The sequence below is a fragment of the Pan paniscus genome, chromosome 12, assembly GCF_029289425.2.
Source record: "Pan paniscus chromosome 12, NHGRI_mPanPan1-v2.0_pri, whole genome shotgun sequence".
Classification (NCBI taxonomy): Eukaryota; Metazoa; Chordata; class Mammalia; order Primates; family Hominidae; genus Pan; species Pan paniscus.
Genome location: NC_073261.2, coordinates 52,975,672 through 52,996,135, shown reverse-complemented (window position 1 = coordinate 52,996,135; position 20,464 = coordinate 52,975,672). Strand labels below are relative to the sequence as shown.

Below are 20,464 nucleotides of genomic sequence, written 5' to 3'. Positions count from 1 at the left end.
ATACAAAATTAATAAATTTTTTTCTACTATTACAGTAATAGGTCTCCAGCAAGGAGAACCCCTAAACCCCTTAAGAATAAATAACCCTAATGTACTCATAGTCCATTTAGAGGTGTTCAACAGAACTCCAAGACTGGGCTCCAGTTCATGTTCTACCCTTAAAGTTTTGCCAGGATTGGGTCATTGACAGGTAGGCAGGACATACATCCTTGGCAATAACCCTAAAATTGCCCCACCAACATTGGTTCAGCATCATTATCAATGTATCTCTACTATTGTGGGTAATACCATGAAGACTTTTTGCTGGACTCCACTTTAATTATGGCTATTTCCTTTGGTAACAGTGAAGCATCTCAAGATTATTATTATTATTTAAAATTTTAATTTAAAATTTTTCCCCATAGGTTATTGGGGTACAGGTGGTGTCTGGTTACATGGCATCTTAAGATACTTTAATTTGCCATTCATTTCATAGAGGTTCCTGAAGCGGTCAGGAAATCTTCGTTTTTAAAGCACTCCAAAGTCATTGACGAACCACCAAAACATATGTACTATGAGTATAAATATTTGCTCTGTTATCCTTTATCAGCTGGTTGGTCTAGGCCAGGGCAATTCCTACACTAACAGAGGACCTGGGATGACATACTGAGTCAGCCACTTACTAGGTAAGAAACTTTGGGCAAATTAATTCTTTTAGCCTCAGATTCTTCATACATGAAATAGTAATACTTGTCTCACAGAACCGTGAGCATCTAATGAGTTATTGTACAATAACCAACCTATCACTAAGTCCTTCACATTGATTATTTCCTTTAATTATCACACCCATCCTATGCGATGGCCTATTATCATCGTTTTATAAACACAAAGTCACACCACTTTAAGTGGTGATGCCAGGATTCAAACTCCGATCTTTCTGATGCCAGTGCCCAGTTCTTAATCCCTCTAACAACCCGTGACACTTTTCCACGGTTAGGTTCAAGCGCCCACCATACAGCTTGACACTTTAGGAGATACGCAACCTTTAAAACTTTATAATTTGCATGTGTGATTATAACGGGTACGTCCTAGAGTTTGATCTCTTCTCTGTGCAGGGGCGAAACTCCACCCCAGCCGAGAACTACACTGTCCTTGCGCGGGGCCCTCTGCGCCCCGGAAGGCGCCCAGTCCTGGTTTATTGTGAGCTTACAGTACAGTTCGCAAGGTCCCGGCCGGTGACGGCGGCGAGGCGGCAGCGTCGCCTGTAGCAAACCTCCGCCCTAAGGCGTTCCCGCCGGGCCTCGCGCGGCGTCCCTAGCAACGCGCGCGCGGTCTTCCGGCCACGCCCAGGCGGGCGGCATTGCGCCTAAGCTGGGCCACAACCGCCAGTCAGGGCTCTCCCCTTCCCCTCCCTCCCCCGCCCCTCCTCCTCCTCTGCCGCCCAGAGCGAGACACCAACATGGAGCCCGAGGATCTGCCATGGCCGGGCGAGCTGGAGGAGGAGGAGGAGGAGGAGGAGGAGGAGGAGGAGGAGGAGGAGGAGGAGGAGGAGGAGGAGGAGGAGGAGGAGGAGGAGGAGGAGGAGGAGGAGGAGGAGGAGGAGGAGGAGGAGGAGGAGGAGGAGGAGGCTGCAGCGGCGGCGGCGGCGAACGTGGACGACGTAGTGGTCGTGGAGGAGGTGGAGGAAGAGGCGGGGCGGGAGTTGGACTGCGACTCTCACTACGGGCCCCAGCATCTGGAAAGTATAGACGACGAGGAGGACGAGGAGGCCAAGGCCTGGCTGCAGGCGCACCCCGGCAGGATTTTGCCTCCGCCGTCGCCCCCGCAGCACCGCTACTCGGAGGGCGAGCAGACCTCCCTGGAGAAGGTGAGGCGGGCCGGGAGGGGTGTGGAGCCGCGGCGAGTTGGGGGTGGAGGTTGGGCCCCGAGCGCTCCGCCCGCCCGCAGGTCACGCCGCCTGACGGAGAAAACGCGCGCAGCTGAGGCTAGTAGGCGGCCCAGACTCCAGCCCAGGTGCCGGCCGGCTGCTCCGCGTCTCCCAGGCTTTGTGGCAAAGACTTCTCGTTTCCTCCCCCTCGGTGGGTCCTGGGCCTTTTGAACTCCCGTAGACGTTCAGGGGAGCCTGCATTCCCCGTGAGTGGGGGTGAGAAACGCTGAGAGAGGACCACGGGTGTGTCGAGCCTTGAAGGAGGGAAAAGGCAGTGTAGGACCGGAGCGAGTGGTTGCCTGGGGAGCATCTTGTTGGGGAGACAGTGAACAGATTAGCTTGACTGAATTGCAGGACTCCCCCTGAGGGAGTAATGTGGATAATGTACACCGCGCGATCAGTTAGTCTGGAGAGGCTCCCCGCGGGTTTTCCTCCCCTGGACCATCATTTGTAGCAATAAAGGGGTTCCCCAGCCGATAGGAGGGGCTTGGAATGCAGGAGGCTTGTGATGCGGCTCCAAACAGTCTGCAAAACTACAAAGCACAGATAATACACAATGGAGAAAGCCGATTTCATGGTAGACCCCCGAAGATCATTTTGAAAATAACTCTCCATTTAATTTGCTGCCCTTACCCCCCTTTTTTTAACTTACTGCTTTTCGAGGAGCAAGACCTGCCCTGTTCAGTACAGTAGCCACTGGCCACGTGTGGCTTTTTACATCTTAAAGAGAAAACTATTATAGTTTTGAGTAAGAGTTAAAAATAAATTAAATGAAAAATTCCATGCGTCTGTTCTTACCGGTTTTCAAGTGCTCAGCAGCCACACTAGGCTAGTGGCTACCATGTTGGACAGAGCAGATAATGGAACAGTTCCATCATCACAGACAGTGAAGGTGTAGAGTTTTGTCACTAATGAGCAGTAGTTGTTGTTTTGTCTGGTGAATATTCCAGGGGGTACTTAATTCATTGAACATGTATTATTAGAATTCACCATGTGCTACACATTGTGCTGGGTGCCAAGGAAAGCTTGGTGAACCCAAACATTTTTGGTCTCTGCCTTCCTCGTGTTCATGGTCTAGACAGGGAGGCAGACAGATTTCAGATGATCACATAAAGTGAAACTAATATATGTGCTAATATTGTATGAAAGCATAAAGTAAGATAATCTGGCCTTGTCAGTGAAGTTGGGAAAGCCTTCTTGAGGAGGTTATGATAGAGCTGATATCTGAAGACAGTTTAAGGTTAATCAGGCAAAGGGGAGGGAAAGAGCCGTCTAGCTAAGGGAAAAACACATGAAAAGGTACTGTTGATGAGAGAGAGCATGGCATTTTCCAGGACCCAGAAGCCAACGTGGTTTGAGCACAGACTGCAAGGCTTTGTGTGCTATGCCAAGGATTTAGGGGCTTTATCTCTGGAGCTTTGGGGAGTTGAAGAAAATATTTGAAACGAGGGGATGTATGATAAGTTAGGTGTTTCAGAAAGGTCAGGTGTATAGCAGAATGTGGAACAGCTGTGATAGCAAGGTGGGATGGGGAGCAGTAGCCATAGGTCAAGGGCATAAATTAGGAGACCATTGCAGCATTGCCAGGCAAAAGATGATGAAATTTTGGAATAGGGAAGTGTTGGTGGATACAGGGAAAAGTGGACTGATTTGAGAGATATTTAAGAGGCAAAATCATCATGCTTAATAACGGATGGGATGTGAAAGGTGAAGTAGCCAGGTGTTAGGTTATTGTTTGAATGGTTGTGCCAATATTAAGATATGGCCAGATTTATGGTGGAGGTGGTGGCTGTGAGTGGGTGGTGGAATTGGTTGGGTGAATCTTAAGATTATGAGTTTGGTTTTGAAGATTGAAGGAGAAGGCTGGGCTAGAGATTTCAAGTTGTAAGTCATTTACACAGAGACCATAATTAAAGCTACACTTGTTGACTAGGTCTTCTAACTTTTATTTTGTCCTGTGACTTCTTGCTTGAATAACTATTAATATTCAAACTTTATCTTGAAGCCTAGAGGAGGAGTTTTTTAAACAAAATTTTAATTTAATTTTAGATTTGGGGGTACATATGCACGTAATTAACATGGATATATTGCATAATGGTGAGGTTTGGGCTTCTAGTGAACCTCTCACCCAAATAATATACCTTTGTACCTGATAGTGTAACATTGTACTTGATAGGTAATTTTTCAGCCCTTCTCTCCTCCTTCTGGAGCCCCCAGTGTCTGTTTATTTCCATCTTTATGTCTGTGTGTACTTATTGTACCCATTTATCTTTATGTCTCTGTGTACCCATTGTACCCACTTGTCTTATCAGTGAGAGCATGTGGTATTTGATTTTCTGTTTCTGAATTGTTTCACTTGATAAATAGCCTCCAGGCTCCATCCATGTTGCTGCAAAGGACAGGATTTCATTCTGTTTATAGCTGCATAATATTCCACAATGTATATTAATACATACTACATTTTCTTTACCCATTCAGTTGTTGATGGACACTTAGGTTGATTTCATGACTTTGCTATTGTGAACGGTGCTGTGATAAACATATGAGCACAGATTTTTTTCTTTTTTTTTAATGGCGTCTAGCTGGTGTAGAACACCTGGGCTCAAGTGGTACTCTGCCTTGGCTTCCCAAAGTGCTGGGACTACAGGTGTGAGCCAGTGTGCCTGGCTCAGATGTCTTTTTGATGAAATGATTTATTTTCCTTTGTATAGATACCCAGTAGTAGGATTGCTGGGTCAAATGGTAGTTCTGTTTTGAGTTCTTCAAGAAATCTCCATACTGCTTTCCATAGGAGTTGAACAATTTACATTCCCAACAACAGTGTATACGCGTTCCCTTTTCTTCTCATCCTTGCCAACATCTATTTTTTGACTTTTTAATAATAGCCATTCTGACTGGTGTGAGATGGTATCTCATTGTGATTTTAATTTGCATTTCTCTGATGCTTAGTGATGTTGAGCATTTTTTCATGTTTTTTGGCCGCTCGTATGTCTTCTTTTGAGAAGTGTCTGTTCAATCTTTTGCCCGCTTTTTAGTGGGGTTATTTGTTTTTTTTTCCCTGTTGATTTGTTTGAGTTCCTTATAGATGCTGGTTATTAGTCCTTTGTCAGATGCATAGTTTGCAGATATTTTCTCCCATCCTGTAGGTTGTCTGTTTACTCTGTTGGTAGTTTATTTTGCTGTGCAGGAGCTCTTCTAGTTTAATTAAGTTCCATTTGTCTGTTTTTATTTTTGTTGCATTTGCTTTTGAGGTCTTAATCATAAACTTTTTTCCTAAGTATTCTTTAGGATTATTATAATTTCGGGCCTTACATTTAAGTCTTTAATCCATCTTGAGTTAATCTTTGCATATGGTGAGAGATAGGGACCCAGAGGAGGAATTTTTAAGCTAACCCTCTTTTACTACAGCCAATGTGAGAAAATTATTATCCTGTTTAATAATGAACTATCTTTTTTTTCCCCCGCCGAGATGAAGTCTTGCTCTGTTGCCCAGGCTGGAGTGCAGTGTCACGATCTTGGTTCACTGCAACCTCTGCCTCCTGGGTTCAAGCAATTCTCCTGCCTCAGCCTCCCGAGTAGCTGGGATTACAGGTATCCACCACCAAGCCTGGCTAATTTTTGTATTTTTAGTAGAGATGGGGTTTCACCATGTTGGCCAGGCTGGTCTTGAACTCCTGACCTGTGATCTGCCTGCCTCAGCCTCCCAAAGTGTTGGGATTAGAGGCATGAGCCACCGCGCCCGGCCTCTAATAGTGAACTATCTATGGGTAATAGAAAATCTTACTTCTGAGAGCCCAGAGTATTTTTTTCCTCCCCACAGTTTTTTCTTTCCCCTGAGAAAAATTAGATATTTTCTTATTTACCTGAGAGAATATATGATAATATATAGAATATATAGATGATTTTCTGTATTAAAGGTAGATTTACAATGATACAAGGAGTATTCAGATAATTTTTCCTTTAGTTCACTGGCATATTGAAACTTACTGGCATAGGTTGGAAAGTGTTTAAGCAAAAAATGCTTAGTATGTTTCTTGCTAGAAATTTATGAACTGTGAAATTCTTAGATGTGTTGTATAACATCTAATGTTGCGTATTTAGAGGATGAGATCAAATAATAGGAAACATTAATTTCATCCAGTTTACTCTCAAGTTAAATGACAAAATTGTGTTATTCAATTTACTCTCATATCTCACTAGATAATAAGGGAGTTATAGTGGTGTTATATAAGGCAGTGATTAAGTTTGTAGTCCTGTTACTAAGGCTGAGTTAAGCTATGATACTGTTTAAATTTGAAGCAAAATATGACCAGTCTTATAACTAAGTCTTTTTAAGAGGGAAGTGAGTGATTCAGAGCCTTATGTTGTTTTTATGCTGGTCCTACAGACCATTCAAACACTTCTTGTAATTCCTTAACCTGAATTTCTGAGTTGTGCTGGGGAAGATAATTCAGTTCTCTGGGTTGGCATCACTAGAAATTCTTGGTCTCCAACTTTTAATTGGGTCATCAACAGTGCTTGGAAATCTTTTTTTTTTTTTTCTTTTTAAGATGGAGTCTCTCGCTTTTGTCACCAGGCTGGAGTGGCAGTGGCCCGATCTTGGCTAACTGCAACCTCCGCCTCCTGGGTTCAAGTGATTCTCCTGCCTCAGCCTCCCCAGTAGCTGGGACTACAGATGCGCGCCACCATGCCCAGCTAATTTTTGTATTTTTAGTAGAGATGGGGTTTCACCATGTTGGCCAGGATGGTCTTGATCTCTTGACCTCAGGTTATCCACCCGCCTCGGCCTCCCAAAGTGCTGGCATTACAGATGTGATGAGCCACTGCGCCCGGCCCAACAGTGCTTGGAAATCTTTAGTTTCCTCTCTGTCAGCTTCTTTCCCTATCTTCCCTCTTAACTTCTGTCTCCCACCCAGAGTTCAACATCCCCCCATAAGCAGGTTACAGTTTCAAAGAAGAGAACACAGGCTGAACCTCTCCCTTTTCTGCTCCCCATCTCCAAATTTATCTACAGTGCACAATTTATTTTTTTAACCTATTCATATACGTTTTATTCTTTTTTTTTTTTTTTTTTTTTTGAGATGGAGTCTCACTCTGTCACCCAGGCTGGAGTGTAGTGGCGCAATCTCGGCTCACTGCAAACTCAGCCTCCCAAGTTCATGCCATTCTCCTGCCTCAGCCTCCTGAGTAGCTGCGACTACAGGCGCCCGCCACCACGCCCGGCTATTTTTTTGTATTTTTGGTAGAGACGGGGTTTCACCGTGTTAGCCAGGATGGTCTCCATCTCCTGACCTCGTGATACACCCGCCTCGGCCTCCCAAAGTGCTGGGATTACAGGCTTGAGCCACCGCGCCTGGCCTTGTATACGTTTTATTCTTAATATTAATCCTGTTTTGTGTTCCTAGGGTAAAAACTATTTAGTCGTAGTGTGCTTTTCTCTTGAGGAACTGCTAGATTTTATTTGCAGATATTTGATAATGGTTTTAAATGTTTTTCTGTTTGTTTTTTGTTTTCTTGGCCAGTATTTATCAAACTTGACATCAATATTATGCCATTTTCATAAAAGGTACTTGGGTGATTTTTGTTTTTCTGGAACAGCGTAAGTACAAAGGAATTTTTCTTTCTTGTATGTTTGAAAGATATCACCATTTAAACTATCTCTGTATTCCTTTCAGGGTTGTAGTCTATATATGTTCTCCTTTCTTGGGTTAATTTTGGTGGTTTTCCTAGGAAATCATTCTTTTCAGTAAGGGTTTCTAATTAATTTTAATGGAGTGCTACACAGTATTCTTTATTTTTTCATTTGCCTCTGTGGTTATTTTCACTTCTCATTCCCAATTTTGTGTAATTATGCTTTATTTTTCTCCTGATTTGACTAGGTAGGGGTTTATTTAATTTATTTTTCATTCAAGGACACAGCTCTTGATTTAAGTTTCTGTTGCTGTTTATTTTTTAATTATTAAAAATTATTAATTTTAATAATAAGTTCAGTTTTCATCTTTTACTATTTCCTTAGGTTTACTTTGATATGTGTGTGTGTGTGTGTGTGTGTGTGATTTCCTTGTGTTGAGTGCTTAATTGACTTACTTAAAAACATTTTAATAGCTTTTTGAGATATCATTCACATACTGTACAATTCACCTTTAATTTAAAGTGCACAATTCGGTCGTTTTCTGTATACTCATAGATATGTGCCATCATGATCACGGTCAATTTTAGACCATTTTATCACTTCTAAAAGAAACCCCATACACTTTAGCTGATATCCCCCGTCTTCCATTCCCCATATGCAACTATTACTCTGCCTTCTGTCTATAGATTTACCTATTTTGGGCATTTCATATAAATGGAATGATATGTGTTTTTGTGACTGGGCTTCTTTCACTTAGCTTAATGGTTTCAGGATTCACCTGTGATGTGGCATGTATCAGTACTTCATTACTTTATATGGCTGAATAATATTTTATTATATGGATATGTGATATTTTGTATATCCATTCATCAGTTGATGGACATGTTTTTTTTCCTACTTTTTGGCTATTATGTATAGTGCTACCGTAGACATTCTTATATAAGTGTATGTGTGGACATATGGATTCATTTCTCTTGGATGTATATCTAGGAGTAGAATTTTTGGGACATATGGAATTCTGTTAACCTTTTAAGGATCTGCCAGATTGTTTTCCAAAGTGGCCTTCCTATTAGCAGTGTATGAGAGTTCCAGTTTCTCCACATCCTTATCAGCACTTGTTATTACCTGACTTTTTTGTAGTTTTGATTTGCATTTCCCTTATGGTTCATGCATCTATCCATGTGCTTCCTGGCCATTTGTGTGTCTTCTTTGGAGAAATATCTATTCAGGTTTTTTGCCCATTCTTTAATTGGGTTATTTGTCTATTTACTATTGGATTGTAAGAATTCTTTATATATATTCTTTATATATATGCATATTACATATATAATCCCTTATCAATCAAGGAATTGACCAGATACAGTCCCTTGACAAATGTGAGGTCATGAGGACCTACTATGTTTTCTTTGAGATTTTATAGTATTGCTATTACATGTAGGTCTTTGATCCATTTTGAGTTAATTTTTGTATACGATATGAAGAAAGGGTTCAAACTTTATTCTTTCGTATGTGACTATCCAGCACTGTTTTTTTTTAAATTTTATTGATTTGTGTAAATTTATAGAGTTCAAGTATAATTTTGTTACATTGATATATTGCATAGCGGTGAAGTCAGGGCTTTTAGCGTATCCGTCACTGGAGTAGCCTACGTTGTACTCATTAAGTAATTTCTCTTCATCCACCCCACTCTCACACTCCCCACCCTTCCAAGATTCCACTCTCTGTCATTCCATACTCTGCTTCCACATGTACTTGTTGTTTAGCTCCCACTTGGAAGAATAGGCAGTTTGTCTTTCTGCAGCACCATTTGTTAAAGAGGCTGTTCTTTTCCCCATTGATTGGTCTTAGTACCCTTGTAGAAAATCAGTTAGCCATAGATATATGGGTTTATTTCTGGATTCCCAATTCTATTTCATTGATCTATATGCCCACCTTATGCCAGGAAGCACTTTTTTTTTTTTTTTTTTTCTGAGATAGGTGTCTCTTTGTTGCCCAGGCTGGAGTGCATGCAGTGGTGCAATCTCGGCTCACTGCAACCTCCACCTCCTGGGCTCAAGTGGACCTCCTATGTCAGCCTACCAAGTAGCTGGAACTACAGGCACATGCCACCATGCCTGGCTAATTTTTGTAGGTTTTGTAGGGATGGAATCTCACCATGTTGCCCAGGCTGGTCTCAAACTCTTGGGCTAAAGCCATCTGCCCACCTCGGCCTCTCAATGTGCTGGGATTACAGGCGTGAGCCACCATGCCTGACTAGGAGACACTCTTTTGATTAATATTGCTTTATAGTAAGTTTTGAAATGGGGGAGTTCTCCAACTTTGCTTTCCTTTTTCAAGATATTTTAGCCATTCTGGAGCCCCTTGCAATTCCATATGAATTTTAGATTAGCTTGTCAATTTCTGCAAAGAAGCCAGCTAGTATTTTGATAGAGATTGTGATGAATCTGTAGATCAATTTGGGAGTATGGTCATCTTGATATTAAATCATCTGGTCCTTTTTTTTGTTGTTGTTGAGTTGGTGTCTTGCCCAGGCTGGAGTGCAGTGGTGCAATCTCAGCTCACTGAAACCTCTGCCTCCTGGGTTCAAGCAGTTCTCCTGCCTCAGCCTCCAGTAGCTGGGATTACAGATGCACACCACCATCCCTGGTTTATTTTTGTATTTTTAGTGGAGACGGGGTTTCACCATGTTGACCAGGCTGGTCTCGAACTCCTGACTTCAAGTGATCCACCTGCCTCGGCCTCTCAAAGTGCTGGGATTGCAGGCGTGAGCCACCGTGCCTGGCCTAATCATTTGGTTCATGAACATGGGATATCCTTTCATTTATAGTTGTGTCAATTAATGATGAGGATACATTCTGAGAAATGTTTCATTACAGTATTTCATTGTTGTGCAAACATCATATAGTGTACGTACACAAACCTAGATGGCATAGCCTACTACACACCTAGGCTATATAGTCTAACTGTTTGCTCCTAGGCTACAAACCTGTACAGCATGTTACAGTACTGAATACGGTAGGCAGTTGTAACACCATGGTGAGTATTTGTGTTGGATACGTTTGTGTATCTAACACAAATACTAGAAAAGGTATAGTAAAAATATGGTATTTTACATATATATGTATATATATATGTGTATATATATGTGTATATATATATGTGTATATATATGTGTATATATATGTGTGTATATATATGTGTGTATATATATGTGTATATATATGTGTATATATATATGTGTGTATATATATATATACATATTTTTTTTTTTTTGAGACAGAGTCTCGCTCTGTCACCCAGGCTGGAGTGCAGTGACACAATCTCCGCCCACTGCAACCACCGCTTCCCAGGCTCAAGTGATTCTCATGTCTCAGCCTCCTGAGTAGCTGGGATTACAGGTGTGTGCCACCATGCCTGGCTAATTTTTGTATTTTTAGTAGAGATGGGGTTTTGTCATGTTGCCTAGGCTGGTCCCGAACTCCTGACTCAAGTGATCTGCCCACCTTGGCCTCCCAAAGTGCTGGGATTAGAGGCGTGAGCCACCATGCTGGGCCGGTATTATAATCTTATAGGACCACCATTATGTATGTGGTCTGTAGTTGATGGAAATGTTCTGATGTGGCATACAACTGTAATTAGATCTTCTTTAAATTTCAATAATGTTTTATAGTTTTCAGAATTGCACTTTTTTTCTTAAATTCTTCAAAATATTGTTTTTAATGGTATTGTAAGTGGAATTATTTTTCTTAATTGAATGTTTGGGTTATTCGTTGTAGATGTTTAAAAACACTTGATTTTTATATATATTAATATTGTTTCTGAATCTCTTCTGAACTTGTTTATTCATCCTAGTAGATTATTTGTGGGTTCTCTATGATTTTCTTGTAAAGATCATGTCAAGGGCAAATATATATAGCTTTATTTTTTCTTTCCAATCTGGATGCCTTTTATGTATTTATTTATGGCTAATTGCCCTGGCTAGAACCTTTAGTAAAATATTGAATAGGAGGGGTAAGAGTGTATATGCTTTTTTATTCCTGATCTTAGGGCAGGGGTGTCCAATCTTTTGGCTTCTCTGGGCTACATTGGAAGAATTGTCTTGGGCCACACATAAAATACACTAACAATAGCTGATGAGCTAAAAAAAAAATTGCAAAAATATAATGTTTTAAGAAGGTTTACGAATTTGTGTTGGGCCACATTCATGGTCCTCGGCTGTGGGTTGGACAAACTTGTCTTAGGGAGAAAGCATCCAGTCTTTTACCCGCGAGTATGATGTTAGTTGTGGGTTTTTAATAGATGCCCTTATCATACTGATGAAGTTTCTATCCCTAATTTCTTAAGTGTTTTTAATAATAATTTTGTCAAATTATTAATCGATGTATTACATTAATTGATATTAGGTTATTAAACCAGCCTTGTGAAAATAACTCACTTTGTCACAGTGTATAAACATTTTATGTGTTGCCTGTCATAGAAATACACACACACACACACACACACACACACACACACACACACGCTTGTATTTTGTTTAGAGTTATTCCGTCTATATTTGTAAGATATATTGGTCTGTAGTTTTCTTTTGATGCTTTTGTCTGGTTTGGTATCAGGGTAATATTGACCTCATAAAGTGAATTGAAAGTATTCCTATTGGTTTTGGAAGAGTTTGTGAAGGACTGGCATTAATTCTTTGTAAGTTCGATAGGTTACATCAAATGGGTCTGAGCTTTTTTTTTTTTTTTTTTTTTTTGCAGGATGGGGCATAGTATTTTAATTACTAAATCACTCTTTTTTCTTCTTATGGGTCTATTCAGATTGTCCATTCTTTCTTTTTTTTTTTTTTTTGAGACGGAGTCTTGCTCTGTCGCACAGGCTGGGGGTGCAGTGGCGCGATCTCAGCTCACTGCAAGCTCCGCCTCCCAGTTTCATGCCATTCTCCTGCCTCAGCCTCCCAAGTAGCTGGGACTACAGGCGCCTGCCACCACGCCTGGCTAATTTTTTGTATTTTTAGTAGAGACAGGGTTTAACCGTGTTAGACGGGTTGGTCTCGATCTCCTGACCTCGTGATCCACCCTCCTCGGCCTCCCAAAGTGCTAGGATTACAGGCTTGAGCTACCGCGCCCGGCCTGGTTAGGCTCTGGTAAAATAGTTTGAGGGCAAGTTTTCTAAGAAGAACAAAATACTCTGGGAATATTCAAAATGGTTACCCCCAACCCCCTCCCCCTAACTGGGGAGTAGGTATTTTTCTCTCATCTTAACTGTGGTAACATGCTAGGGGTTGTGGAGATAAAACTTACAGAAGTATGGAGGCCCTTCATAAGACTGGTTTCCCTGCGGCTTTTAATTCTCAAAGTTGTCGCATTGCACCTCCAGCAATTTGTCAATTACACTAGATTTTTCTTCCCTGGTACTAGTTAGTTCCCACAGTGGTTTCTGTTCTTGGGATTCTGCTCTGGTAAGTTGTGATTCTCTGTGTATGTACCTCTCCAATTTTTGGAACAATAGTTTGCCCTTCATCTCAGTTCTCTGATGGATATAAGAAGAGTTTTGATTTTTTAGTTTGTTCAGCTTTTTTTTTTATGACAGGGATGGGAGTGATTACTTCCAAGCTCTTTATATGCTTCACCAGACCTCTGTTTTGGGGTTTTTTTGTTTTGTTTTGTTTTGTTTTTGAGATGGTGTTTCGCTCTTGTTGCCTAGGCTGGAATGCAATGGCATTATCTTGGCTCACTGCAACCTCTGCCTCCCGGATTCAAGTGATTCTCCTGCCTCAGCCTCCTGAGTAGCTGGGTTTACAGGCATATGCCACCATGCTCAGCTAATTTTTTTTCTTGTATTCAGTAGAGATGGGATTTCACCATGTTAGGCTGGTCTCGAACTCCTGACTTCAGGTGATCCACCTGCCTCGGCCTCCCACAGTGCTGGGATTACAGGCGTGCGGTTTTGCTTTTAAACAGACTTTATCTTTTAGAGCAGTTTTAGGTTCACAGCCATATTGAATGGGCAATACAGAGTTCCCATCTGTGCCCTGCCCCTCTCCATAGCCTCCCTCACTGTTAACATCCTGAATCAGAGATGTGTCTTTTGCAAATATTTTCTTCCAGTCTATAGCTTGTCTTTTTATTCTTTTGACAGTGTTTTTCACAAAGCAGAATAAGTTTTTAATTAAATCCAGCTTATCAATTATTTCTTTCATAGATTATATGCCTTTAGTATTGTATCCAAAAAGCCATCACCAAACCCAAGGACATCTAGATTTTCTCCTATGTTATCTTCTAGGAGTTTTATACTTTTGCACTTTGCATTTAGGTCTTTTTATACTTTTGCACTTTGAATTAATTTTTGTGTGTGAAGGATGTCAGATCTGTGTCTGGGTTCATTGTTTTGCATGTAAATGTCCAGTTGTTCCAGCACCATTTGTTGAGAAGACTTTCTCCATTGTATTGCCTTCGTTTTTTGGTCAAAAAATCAATTGAATACATTTATATGGGTCTATTTCTGGGCCTTCAATTCTGTTTTATTGATCAATGTGTCTATTTCATTGATACATGCTGTCTTTATTACTGTAGCTTTATGGTAAGTCTTGAAGTTAGGTAGTGTCAGTCCTCCAATTCGGAGTCTTTTGCCCCTCCATATAAACTTTAGATTAAATTCATTGATGTGTATTAAAAATTGCTGGGATTTTGATTGGGATTGCATTGATCTTAATAGATCAAGTTGGGAAGAACTGACATCTTGACAATATTGAGTATTTCATGAAGTTGAAATACCTTCTCATTTATTTAGTTCTTTGATTTCATTCATCGAGTTTTATAGTTTTCCTCATATAGATCTTACATGTATTAAGTTAGATTTATACCTAAATATTTTATTTATTGGGTTGTTAATGTAAATGGTATTATTGTACTTTTAACTTCAAATTCCACTTGATTGCTGGTATACAGGAAGTGATTGACTTTTATATATTAACCTATATTCTGCAGTTTTGCTAGTTTTACTTATTAATTCCAGGAAAGTTTTGTCAGTTCTTTTGGATTTTCTTTTTTTTTTGAGATGGAGTCTGGCACTGTCACCTGGGCTGGAGTGCAGTGGTGTGATCTCAGCTTATTGCAACCTCTGCCTCCTGGGTTCAAGCAATTCTCCTGCCTCAGCCTTCTGAGTAGCTGGGATTACAGGCGCCTGCCACCATGCCTGGCTAATTTTTTTTTTTTTTTTTTGTATTTTTAGTAGAGATGGAGTTTCACTATGTTGGCCAGGCTGGTCTCAAACTCCTGACCTTGTGATCTGCCCTTCTCAGCCTCCCAAAGTGCTGGGATTACAGGCGTGAGCCACTGCGCCTGGCCTGGATTTTCTGTATAGACAGACAGTCATGTCATCTGCAAACAGAGTTTTATTTCCTCCTTCCCAGTCTGTGTACCTTTTATTTCCTTTTCTTGTCTTATTGCATTAGCTATGACCTCCAATACACTGTTGGACAGTGGTGAGAGGGTGTATTATGTCATCATTGTGTTGCTATGAAGAAACACCTGAGGCTGGGTAAGTTACAATGAAAAGAAGTTTAATTGGCTCATGGTTCTGCAGAGTATGAGAAGCTTGGTGCCAGCATCTGCTTCTGGTGAGCTTACAATCATGGTGGAAGGTGAAGTGGGGGCAGGCCTCTCACATGGCGAGAGCAGAAGCCAGAGAGCAAGGGAGGAGGTGCCACTCTTTTAAACAACCAGGTCTTGTGTGAACTTAGAGTGAGCGCTCACTTATCACTAAGGGAATGGTGTTAAACTAATCATGAAGGATCTGCCCCCATGATCCAGTCACCTTGTACCAGACCCCACCTCCAACACTGGGGATTACATTTCAATATGAGATTTGGAAGGGACAGATATCCAAATCATATCAGAGAGGGAATCCTTGCCTTGTTCTTGATCTTAGAGGGAAAGCTTCAAGTTTCATTAGGTATGATATTAGTTGTAGGATTTTTTGTAGATACTCTATGTCAAGTTGAGAATATTCCCCTCTATTCCTATTTTAATGAGAATATCGTGAAGAGGTTGTCAAATGTTTTTTCTGCATCTGTTATATGATCATGTGGTTTTTCTTCTAAAGCTTGTCAATGTGATGGATTATATTAATTGATTTTTTTTTTTTTTTTTGAGACAGGGTCTGGCGTTGTCACCCAGGCTAGAGTGCAGTGTTGCCATCTTGGCTCACTGCAACCTCTGCCTCCAAGGCTCAAGCCATCCTCCTACTTCACCCTCCTGAGTAACTGGGACCACAGGCATGTGCCACCATACCAGGCTAATTTTTGTATTTTTTTTAGAGGTGGCGGAGGGGGTCTCACTTTGTTGCCCAGGCTGGTCTCGAACTCCTGAGCTCAAGTGATCTGCTCACCTTGGCCTCTCAAAGTGCTGGAATTACAGGTGGGAGCCACTGTGTCCAGCCTTAACTGACTTTTGAATGTTGAATCAAGTTTGCATACGTGGAATAAACCCACTTGTCATGATGTACAATACTTTTGTACATTGTTAAATTTGATTTGCTAATATTTTGCTGAGAATTTTTACATTGATATTCATGGGAGATAATGGTCTGTTGTTTTCTTTTTTGGTAATGTGTGTCTGGTATTGGCAGTAGGGTAATACAGACTTCATAGAATGATTAAGAAGTATTCTCTCTGATTCTGTCTTCTGAGAGATTTTAGAGAACTGGTACAATTTCCTCCTTCAGGGTTTGGTAGCATTACCAGTGAACCTGTCTGGGTCTGGTGCTTTCTGTTTTAGAAGGCTATTAATTCATGATTCAGTGTTTCGAATAGATATAGGCCTCTTCATTTTGTCTATTTTTGTGTCAGATTTGACAGATTATCTTTTTTTAAGAAATCGTTCATTTTATCTAGGCTATCAAATTTGTGGGCATAGAGTTGTTTATAGTGTTCCTTTATTATCCTTTTAATGTCCATGAGATCTGTTGTGATGTCCTCTCTTTCTTTTTTCTTTTTTTTGAGACAGAGTCTTGCTGTGTCACCGAGGCTGGAGTGCAGTGGCGCAGTCTCCCTCACTGCAACCTCTGCCTCCTGGGTTCAAGCGATTCTTGTGCCTCAGCCACCTGAGTAGCTGGGATTATAGGTGTGTGCCACTATGCCCGGCTAATTTTTGCATTTTTAGTAGATTTAGGGTTTCACCACTTTGGCCAGGCTGGTCTCAAACTCCTGGCCTCAAGTGATCTGCCCACCCTGGCCTTCCAAAGTGCTGGGATAACAGGAGTGAGCTACCATACCTGGCATCATTTTTGATGTTTATAATTTGCATCCTTTATCTTGTTTTATTAGCCTGGCCAGAGGTTTATTGATTTTATTGATCTTTTCAAAAGAACCAGCATTTAAGCTTTTACTGATTTTCTCTCTTTATTTGCTATTCTCAGTTTCATTGATTTCTGCTCAACTTTTTATTTATTTTCTTCTCCTCACTTTAAATATGATTTATTCTTCTTTTTCTAGTTTCCTAAGTTGGAAGCTTTGATAATTGATTTCAGATTTTTTTCCTAATATATACATTCGGTGTTATAAATTTCCCAGTAAGCACTACTTTTGCTGCATCACAAATTTTGATAAGTTGTATTCTTACTTTCATTTAGTTAAAATATTTTTAAATTTCTTTTGAGAGTTTTTATTTGACCCACATGCTATTTAGAAATACACTGTTTAACCTCTTAAGTATGTTGGGATTTTCCAGCTATTTTTCTGTTACTGATTTCTAGTTTATTTTTTCCTTTATTGTATATATTTATACATCATGATGTTTTGATATACATATACCTAGTGAAATGGTTGCCATAGTCAAGCAAATTAACATATTCGTGATCTCACGTAGTTACTGCCTTTTTTTTTGTGGCAAGAGCATCTAAAATCCTTTTAGCAAGAATCCTAAATATAATACAATATTATTAACTATAGTACTTATATTTTACGTTGAATTGCTAAACTTGCTGATCCATCATACCTGCAACTTTGAATCCTCTGACCTGCATCTCCCCATTTCCTCCCCTGTTCCTCACTTCTACTTCTTTGTACTTGACTTTAAAAAATAGATTTCATATGTAAGTGAGATCATGCAGTATTTTTCTATCTTCCAGGTTTATTCATGTGACAAATGGCAGGATCACCTTCCTTTTTAAGGTTGAATAATATTCCTCCCCCTTCCCCTCCTCGTGTGTATGTGTGTGTGTGTTATGTGTGTGTGTGTGTGTGAGTGTGAGTGTATGTGTGTGTGTCTTGTAGTTTATTCATTCATCAATGGATGCTGTAGTTGTGTTCGTGGCTATTGTGATAATGCTGCAGTGAACATGGGAGTGCAGGTATCTGTATGAGGTGGTGGTTTCATTTTCTTTAGGTTTTTACCCAGAAATGGAATTGCTAGGTCATACAAGAAAAGTAGTCCTTTTCTTTCTTTTCTTTCTTTCTCTCTCTTTTTTTTTTTTTAAGACAGAATCTCGCTCTGTTGCTCAGGCTGGAGTACAGCGGTGTGTTCTCAACTCACTGCAACCTCCGCCTCCAGAGTTCAAGCGATTCTTGTGTCTCAGCCTCCTGAGTAGCTGGGGTTACAGGTGTGCACTACCCTGCCTGGTTAATTTTTGTATTTTTAATAGAGGCGGGGTTTCGTCATGTTGGCCAAGCTGGTCTCAAACTCCTGACCTCAGTGATCCTCCCACCGTGTTGGGATTACAGGCACGAGCCACCGTGCCCAGTCGTAGTTCTATTTTTAATTACTTTAGAAAACTTTATACTGTTTTCCGCAATTGCTGCACTGGTTTACATTGCCACCAGCAGTGTACAAGGGTTCTCTTTTTTCCACACCCTTGCCAACACTTATCTCTTGAATCTTTTTGTTTTTTAAATAATAGCCATCCTAACAAGTGTGAGATGATATTTCATTATGGTTTTAATTTGCATTTCCCTGATGATAGTAATATTGAATATCTTTTCATATGCTGATTGGCCATTTTTCTTTTCTTTTTTTCTGTTTTGGAGAAATGTTTGTTCAGGTCCGTTGCCCATTCTAAAATTAGGTTGTTTGTTTTTCTTCTACTGAGTTGCACAAGTTCTTTATATATTGTGGAAATTGACTCCTTATCAGATATATGGTTTGCAGATATTTTCTCCTCATCTATAGTAGACTGTCTTCTCATTTTGTTGATTGTTTACTTAGATGTGAAACTCTTTAGCTTGATTTAGTTCTATTTATTTATTTTTGCTTTTGTAGCCTGAGCTTTTGTTGTGATATCCAAAACAACATTGCCAAGACAAGTGTCAAGGAGCTTTCCCATATATTTTCTTCTAGGTTTATGGTTTTAAGTCTTCATGTTGAGTTCTTTAATCAACTTTGAGTTGATTTTTGCTGGTGGTGTAAGATAAAGGTCCAATTTCATTCTTTTGCATGAGGAAATTTAATTTTCTCAGCACCATTATTTGAAGAGATCTTCTATTCCCTATTGTGTCTTCTTGGTGCCCTTGTCAAAAATTAGCGAATCATATATGCTTGGGTTTATTTTTCTCTCTCTATTCTTTTCCATTGGTTTACATGTCTACTTTTTATGCCAGTACCACACTGTTTGGGTTACTATAACTTTGTAATATAATTTGAAACCAGGAAGTGTGCTTCCTCCAACTTTGTTTTTGTCTTACAGAATTACTTTGGCTCTTTAGAGTCTTTTGTGGTTCTATATGAATTTTAGATTTTTTTTTTCTGTTTTTGTGAAAAATGCCATTGGAATTTTCATAAGGATTGTGTTGACTTTGTATTGCTTTGGATAGTACATACATTTTAACAATATTAATTATTTCAGTCTGTGAACATGGAATATCTTTCTATTTATTTGTGTCCTTAATTTCTTTCATTAGTATTGTAGTTTTCAGTAGACAGATCTTTTGCCTTCTTGGTTACATTTATTTCTAAGTCTTTTTATTTTGTTTTTTGATGCTATCATAAGTGGGATGGTTTTCTTGATTTCTTTTTCGTATAAGTAGTTATTTGTGTACAGAAGTGCAACTGATGTTCATGTATTGATTTTGTATCCTGCGGCTTTACTGGGTTTATTCTTTTTTCTTTTTGAGACAGAGTCTCACTCTGTTGCCCAGGGTGGAGTGCAGTGGCTCGATCCCTGCTCACTGCAACCTCCACCTCCTGGGTTCAAGTGATTCTCCTGCCTCAGCTTCGCAAATAGCTAGGACTACAGGCGCGCTGCCACACCTGGCTAATGTTTACATTTTTAGCAGAGATGGGGTTTCACCATTGCTAGTCAGGGTGGTCTCAAACTCCTGACCTCAAGTGATCCACCCGCCTTGGCCTCCCAAAGTGCTGGGATTACAGGTGTGAGCCACTGTGCCTGGCCTATTTATTCTAACAGTGTCGATTTTAGTCTTTGGGGGTTTTCAGTATATAGGACTTTTTCCTTTCAATTTATATTTCTTTTTCTTGCCTAATTGCTTTAGTAGGATTTCCAGTGCTATGTTGAGTAGAAGGGTGAGAGCAAGCATCTTTGTCTTGCTTCTGATCTTAGAGGAAATGTTTTCAGTTTTTCACCATTGAGTATGATATGAGCTGTGGGACATATAGCTTTTATTATGTTGAGGTAGTTTTCTTCTGTTTATAGTCTGTTGACTTTTTTTTTTTTTAAATAATGAAAGGGTGTTGAATTTTGTGAAGTGCTATTTCTGTTTCATTTGAGATGATCATGTGGTTTTTGTCCTTCCATTAATGTGGTGTATTACCCTGATGAATTTTTGTATGTTGAACCATCCTTGTATTCCAAGAATTCCACTTGGTCATGGTGTGTAATCCTTTTAATGTACTGCTGAATTCTTATTGGTAATATTTTCTTGAGGATTTTTACATCAATAGTCGTCAAGGATACTGGTTTATAGTCTTCTAATG

General features: G+C 40.1%; 1 protein-coding gene across 1 annotated transcript in view; it reads left to right on the top strand.

The window, feature by feature from the left end:
• Window positions 1–1,576: 1,576 nt before the first annotated feature.
• The window catches only part of ALMS1 (ALMS1 centrosome and basal body associated protein), a gene marked incomplete at its 5' end in the record, with an annotated part of 232,273 nt that continues 213,385 nt past the window's right edge, over window positions 1,577–20,464 (top strand). Inside the window, one exon of the mRNA XM_034953388.2 lies at window positions 1,577–1,846. Within this exon, the coding sequence (XP_034809279.2) occupies window positions 1,577–1,846 (270 nt within the window). The remainder of the gene's footprint in view (window positions 1,847–20,464) is intronic.